Source organism: Papilio machaon, chromosome 25, assembly GCF_912999745.1.
Source record: "Papilio machaon chromosome 25, ilPapMach1.1, whole genome shotgun sequence".
Lineage (NCBI taxonomy): Eukaryota > Metazoa > Arthropoda > Insecta > Lepidoptera > Papilionidae > Papilio > Papilio machaon.
Window position 1 is genome coordinate 2392488 of NC_060010.1, and position 7365 is coordinate 2399852.

General features: G+C 36.7%; 1 protein-coding gene across 1 annotated transcript; it reads left to right on the plus strand.

The window, feature by feature from the left end:
• The first annotated feature begins 4641 nt into the window (after positions 1-4641).
• On the plus strand, positions 4642-5480 carry LOC123722436. The gene has a single exon (XM_045684298.1). The coding sequence runs from the start codon at positions 4653-4655 to the stop codon at positions 5376-5378; it is 726 nt and encodes a 241-aa protein (XP_045540254.1). The 5' UTR covers positions 4642-4652; the 3' UTR covers positions 5379-5480.
• Positions 5481-7365: the final 1885 nt, after the last annotated feature.

Consider the following 7365-nt stretch of genomic DNA (forward strand, 5'->3'; position numbering starts at 1 on the left):
TTTTGCAATAGAATGAGAGAGAAGACCGTACAGAAGTATTTTGACATAGGTAATTCAATATTATAATACGAATAAAACCTAGATAAGCGGGAGTCCAAGGGAAGGGAATATCGCGGTAAGGTTTCTCGCTTAAGGAGATCGTCGGTCAGGACCGGATAATGACTCTCGCTTATAGAGGTTTCTTACGTATCCACATTGGAACGTTTACTATTTAAAGTTCTCATTTAAGAAATTAATTTACACCAAGTTTGTAGGCCAACTGAAACGTAAACAATGTGTTAAATTTAATTTAAAACACGGAACAGTAACTCACGTTGTATTGTACCGCATTAACGGCAATTAAAAAAATTCCCTCAGCCCACACTTGCATTGCTTTCTGCTTTCATAGCAGGTCTTTACGGTCAGATGTAGCTATGCTAGTAAAAGTGTGGTATAGTTTTTTTTTGTGAAAGAAGCTGCAAGCGGTACTTGCATCTCGAACATTCCAGTTGTTTTATTTTAAGACGTTTTCAGTCTTACAACGGATACATTGACATAAGAAAGGAGTATAGGTGATGTGAATAATATTAAAATTATCAATACTTAAACCATTCAACGATAGCGGTAAATCTAGGAAGAGATGGATGCCGTGACATGATTGAGAGGGGAGAAAAGGAGCAGCGGGAACACCGCAGTGAACATCGACTTCCATGGAGATTAGCAATACCAGATGAACTGCAGATTCGTTGCCTTGATAAATTTTAGTTCGACCGGGAGGATGAAATCCTGATGCACCGCCACATAGAGTGAAGTAATAGCAGGGTGATAATGACTTAGATCAGGGATGACGAACCAATGGCAGTAATGGCACACGACTTAATATTTTGGTCACGTCACTGATTACAAAATTAATTCTGCACTACGAAAAAAAGTGTGTAGTTGGTGCTTATGGCAAGCGAATACGAGCGATCCCTACACTACGGAATATTGCCAATAATCACAAATACAAAATTATTTAATGGCAATTTTATTATCATATTAAACTTTTTTTTAATGTCACATTAATGCATAAAGGTTTACCATTCCCTGACTATGATCATTCAATAATGAATCTAAGCGGGAATATTGTTGTTATTGAGTATTATCATTATGATCATTATTCCATAATTTTGCTTGCATCCAGAAAAATATATACATAATTAAAACTATGTACAAATAATATCGATTTTATAGATACTATATCATTTTAGAAATAAATAAAAGTAGCCGTGGGCGCAGATTTGAAGCATATTTATGGTAAAGAAGCTCATATTGGACTTTTACGAGGAAATAAAAGTTTATGAGTAATACGAACACACCTTTCCTATGTACATTATGGCGGTATCCTAAACGGGAACGACCTAAACTTACCCATTTAGATTACGAGAAATATAAGAGCTATAAACATTGTTACTGCCTCAAGGTGACACTTGTGTGTCCGGACTTAATTCTCTGTTTTAATTTCTAGTATTAAACAAAATAAAAAAAAAAATATTTTCCATTCTAGATTCTAGTTCTCGACTGAAATTCATCTACACATTTCATACAGATCGTTACAGACTTTTTACTTATATGTTAATACACATTTATTAACATATAACTCTATAAAGTAGGTTGTATTGTGTACTAAATAATATACTATGTGCCCATCTATCAGTCCAAAATTTCGAAGTTATAATAAGTTTCAGTAAGAAAGATAACATTATTGTTTACCACACTTATTTTTCGTATTTTTTTATATAATAAATTGGCAAACGAATTAGCGGTCACCTTAATTCGCCGAAACAGCGAAGCGACCGCTGGCCATAGACATCTGCAATTGCAGATGCTTTACCTACATTCGACGGAGGAAGAGACGTACTCAGAGAGGATATTTTCCCTTCCAATGTGTCCTCTCCCCCAAATCTATTTCCTATCATTTCTTTTTTAGAAAAAGATGGGAAGGGTACGTAGACTAAAATCAATCTAAAACTTTAAAACGAAGTAATGTTATAATTTAATACTACTTACTCTTACTGCGGAGCCATTCGCAATATTTCAAATTAGTAACACTTTATAAGCATCTAGCTCATCCCAGGAAACTAGATACTGGAACTAGGTTATGATGAATTACAACGTCTAGATTTACTTTATTTAAAACATCTATGATTAAAATAAAACTCGAAACGATCGGAATATTATTTCAATTTTTTTAATTTACATCAAAGATTAAATAATTTAACCTTGAAATTATTGAGTAGTTTATATTGTGAATAATTTTATTGATATTTAGTATATTTTCAATATTTACGTCACTCATATGAAAACTACATAACGTATCTGTGTGCGACTATGACCAATACACGGATGGCTATAAGCACTTAGATCGTATTGTTCCGCGGTAAGCTACTATATAGTTCGACATATACGAACCATACTTTGCAGTCGTCCCTAAAATGCTAACAGACACCGACTACTTGAAGTTGCCGTTATATTACTTAGAGCAGTCCGTGCATAGCAACCCTTACGACCTGTCGAAGTGGAACCGTCCGAAGAATGTGATAGGCTATTAATTTTATGAATTCCGTTCTTTTCTCTTTTAATAGATTTGACACAAATGTGATTTTTTCTATATTTTCAGCACTCAGTAAATTGTCGTCAACTTATACACTTTTGCACAGAAATAATCAAGAGCCTGTCCAATATTAGGGTTCATTAGGCATTAGTCCCCTAAGTTGGTCCATTGTTGGTTTGGTTGACTTCACACCTAACTTTAAATTTTTTCGCAAATGTTTTTCGATTTTTTCATTACATCATACAATTTATACATGAAAGGGATTAAGCCCGGACCCTTAGATTAGAAGTCAAGTACTTAGTAATTTAATAGATAATATAATACTTGCTTAATTACTATCAAAACTTAATTAAATACCTAATGATATAAACGTTGTAAAATTTAACACGCCAAATGCTTGAGGCGACGAGGTATCTCTCATTAACCAATGTTTGTTTATTAACTAAGGTATAATTTGTAATTATTACATAACTAACATACATGTAATTAACTTGAAGGCGTAACTCAAAATAATAGAAAATTATTATATAAGGGAAAATGAGGCTTAAAGTAATTTTACAGTTATACTGCCGTTTGTATAAGAAATCAAATGATACGTTTTCTTTTTTTATATCATATTTCAGATGCGTTGTCTACCTCTTATCGACGGAGGGACGAAAAGAAAGACAATATTTCCCCTTCCTGTACATTCCCCCCGTCGTCAAATCCACTTCCCCTTCCCATCCTATCCTTAAAAGAAAAGGGTAGGAAGGGAAAGAAGACTAAAATTAGACCTCCAGCACCACACTCATCAGATGAAACGCGGAATTGCTTCCACTTGACGTCTGTCTTCTGCGTGGTTATGGTATTGCACCGGACGAGAAGGTCACTTCGCTATTTTGGCGTAATCAGATAGTCCTTGCATATAAAAATTAACTGCTATCAGTCGGAGAATAAAAGCACGTCTTGGTATTAAATTTTAAAATATCCTAAAACGATTAAGGTAAATTGCAGTACATCAGAGAATGCTAGAAGAATTTCAATGAAAAACCATTATTTCGATAGAAAGATGCTACTGCAATTTACGTAAGCGCTTAAAACACTAAAGTATTTAAAGGTATTCCGCTGCCTTTTAAGATTCCTGTTCACCGCTATTTGATTTACACTGCTAAAGTAAATTAGCTTTTAAAATACTTTATAATTTTAATTAAAATCAAATAAATATCAAATTCTAGATAATTCCAAGTCAGTTTTTTTTTTTTTTTTTTTTTAATATAATTTGGTGAACAAGCTACTAACTGAATACGCAGAAATATCGAAACGACTGCTGACTATAGACATATGTTCTAATCTTCTATGTGATATTGTTATTAGTTTTATATTGTTGTTGCTGGTGTCTACCACTGGTAAAATGATCAAAGTTTCATCAAAGACAACCATTTTATTTTTTAAATCATTAATTACTAATCATTAATCGGATACTACCGTCCGACCGTCAGTGACAGCGGTTTACCGGAAAATATTTTGCGTAAAAAAAAATAGTAAACAAGTGTTTTTCATTGTAAATTATACCGAGAAGTGAAGTTTAGTGTGATATCGATAATTGTTATTGTTATCCAAAAACTATACGCTCGATTTAACCACTTAAGTGCTTGTTATACGTGCGGGAACATTTCTTAGTCTACCGTACCTCTCCGATATAATTTTAATTTCTGATTAAGTGCAATTAAACCGTAGTGGCTACGTAATATTTTTGTAAAATAGTTATTAGTGGTCAAAGAATAAAAGTGTCCGCCTAAATTTCTAAAGAAATAAAACATTTTATTATTATATACGAAATATAAAGTAGCGCCATCTCTTGTCTGCAATGCCGAAGTGCCGTGCGTGTGGTAAATATACGGCTAACGCTGATTGTATACGATGTGCCAAGTGTACAAATGTGTATCACCGCGGCTGCAGCGGCGTACCCGCCGGGTCTACTACCCTAGGGTTCGCTTGCCCGAGCTGTAAGGCTAAACCCACGGATGATATCTCAGCGGAAAGCTCCAGCCCCGGTGAAGATGTAATAGTCCCCGGAAAGGGCAAGGCTGATCATACCCGTATGCTTTTCGAACTCATCCAAGAGGTGAAGGGTCTTAGAACCGACCTGAAAGATACAAGAAATGAGATAAAACAGTTCAAGGAGGATCTACAAGCGTGCTGCAGTCGAATAAGTTCAATCGAGGAAAAGGTTCACGAGGTTGAAAAAAAACTCGAGACAAAAACATTCGCCAATGATCACCTCGAGAGTACGGTAGCCGACCTGAGGTTGCAATTGAATGAACGTGACCAAGAGTTGCTGTTAAACGATATCGAAATAGCTGGACTGCCAGAGGAGAGGAGCGAGAACGCCCTTCATCTCGCCAGCGTTGTCGCTGTAAAGCTTGGGCTAACACTGGAGGAGCGCGACATCGTGCACGCGGAACGGCGGGGAGCCGTGCGGCGCAACCGTGGCGAGGGCGAGGGCGCGTCGCAGCAGCCGCGACCGCTGGTCGTACGGCTGGCACGCCGCGCGCAGCGCGACGCCATGCTGCGCGCCGCACGTGTCCGCCGCGGCCTCTCCACTGCTGACATGAACCTCGCTGGAACGGTCAGGAAAGTTTACGTCAACGAACACCTCACGCGCAACAACCGGCAACTGTTCGGTAAGACCCGCGAGGCTGCTTCCCGTGCACAATGGAGGTACGTGTGGACAAAAGGTGGACAGGTATTTACAAGGAAGGATGATGGTAAGGTCGTAGAACGCATTCGCACCGAAGGAGATATAAACAAAATTTTTGGTCAATAATTAGTTTGGCTATAAGCAACGCTATAATAAATTATAATATCACAACACGTATCTCTTATAAATTATCAGGCATTTATTACATTTATTTTATACATTTATTCAAAACTAGTAGTTATTACTCATTATTCAGATACGTAGATTATATTAGGCTTACAATAAATTTATTTTTTCTTATATACTATTTCAATTTTCTTTTTAATTATCATTTTTTTAAACTGATTAGTCTGCGTGCCGCCGATTTAATCATAATTAATTTTTGCCTATTCCTTGCTAAATTTTTCACCAAGTATACATTGGTCTTACATTTTACTAATAAGTTATATTTTATTTTACTTTTGTTTCACAACTCTTTACTACGGTGCAATATTATAATATTAGGTCCTTACATATGAAATTGGCGTTTTGTATGGGAGGAACAAAAAGTCGAATATTTTTTAATATAATATATTTAATTAATCAAAGTATGAACCATTATTTTCTATGCACTTTTGCCATCTCATAGGTAGTTCATTGATCCCTTTACTAAAAAAATCAGTCGGACGGGAATCAATAAAATCTTTGAAGGCGATTTGGACTGCCCCATCGGAGTTGAATTTTTTCCCTTGCAAGAAGTTATCCGAATTTCGAAAAAAATGGTAATCTGTTGGAGCAAGGTCCGGGGAGTACGGAGGATGTCTTAGACTTTCCAATTGAAGCTCTTCTAATTTAGTAGCCGTCTGTTGCGCAGTGTGTTGTCTAGCGTTGTCGTGAAGCAGCAGTGGCGTGGAGCGATTGACTAGCCTAGGTTGTTTAGCCGCTAGCTTTTCCATCATGGTTTGCAATTGCTGACAATAGACATCAGCCGTAATAGTCTGGCCAGATTTGAGAAAACTGTAATGAACAATACCGGCACTAGTCCACCAAACGCTTACAAGTAACTTTTTTGGGGTTAATTTTCGCTTGGGGCAGGATTTGGCTGGCTGACCAGGATCCAACCATTGCGCTGAGCGCTTCCGATTATCGTAAAGAACCCATTTTTCATCACAGGTAATGATTCGGTTTAAAATACCTTCATTAATGTGCCGGTTTAGTAATGTAACGCAACAGTCGACGCGCGTTTGCCGGTTTGCTTCAGTCAATTCGTGAGGTACCCACCTTTCAAGCTTTTTAATCTTCCCAATTTGCTTCAAGTGAATTAAAACAGTTTTATCACTAACATCGCAGCCTGCAGCTAACTCGGACGTGGTTTGCGATGGATCCGCTTCCATAATAGCCTTCAACTCTTCATTATCAACTTGAGTCTCAGGCCGTCCACGGGGCTTGTTCTGCAGATCGAAATTTCCAGAACGAAAACGTTGGAACCAAAAACGAACTGTGTTTTCTTTTGCAACACGACCGCCATACACATCATTCACCCTTCGAGTCGTTTCCGCAGCACTAGTGCCACGGCGGAACTCGTATTCGTAAATAATGCGATATTTTAAGTTTTCCATTTTGTAAAAAGAGTGACGCAAACAAAAAAAAACAGAAGAAAAAAAACAAATGAATGACGGTCATCGAACCACAAATACATGAGTCTATAGCTGTACAAATTTGAATTTGGAATTCCTTACCAAAGAGGAGAAATTCGTGATTAAAGTGGCCAGTACGAAAAACACCAATTTCATATGTAAGGACCTAATAGTAATATTAAACAACGTAAGCGCCGACGATCCATATGTAATTATTCATGCATCTATACGTTTTAATTTGCAAAGGCCATATATTGATTGTTATTGTTGCATTGTGGAGAAATGTTATACTAACCACCACAAAGTTAACCTAACTAATCTATGTGAAGACGATTTATTCAAAATCAAATTTCTTTCATATAATGTGTATATTGCTAATGTTGTCTTTATTTTGGTCTCGCTGTTATGTTATAGTTTGTGTTATTGTGGCAATGCAGTCCGGTGGGGTCTTTGTTGTGTTTTCATTGTTCATTTGAAGTACTATCTATATAAGTACT

Coding starts and splice junctions, on each gene's coding strand:
- LOC123722436 (XM_045684298.1), top strand. CDS start 4,653: ATGCTTTTCGAACTCATCCAAGAGGTGAAGGGTCTTAGAACCGACCTG.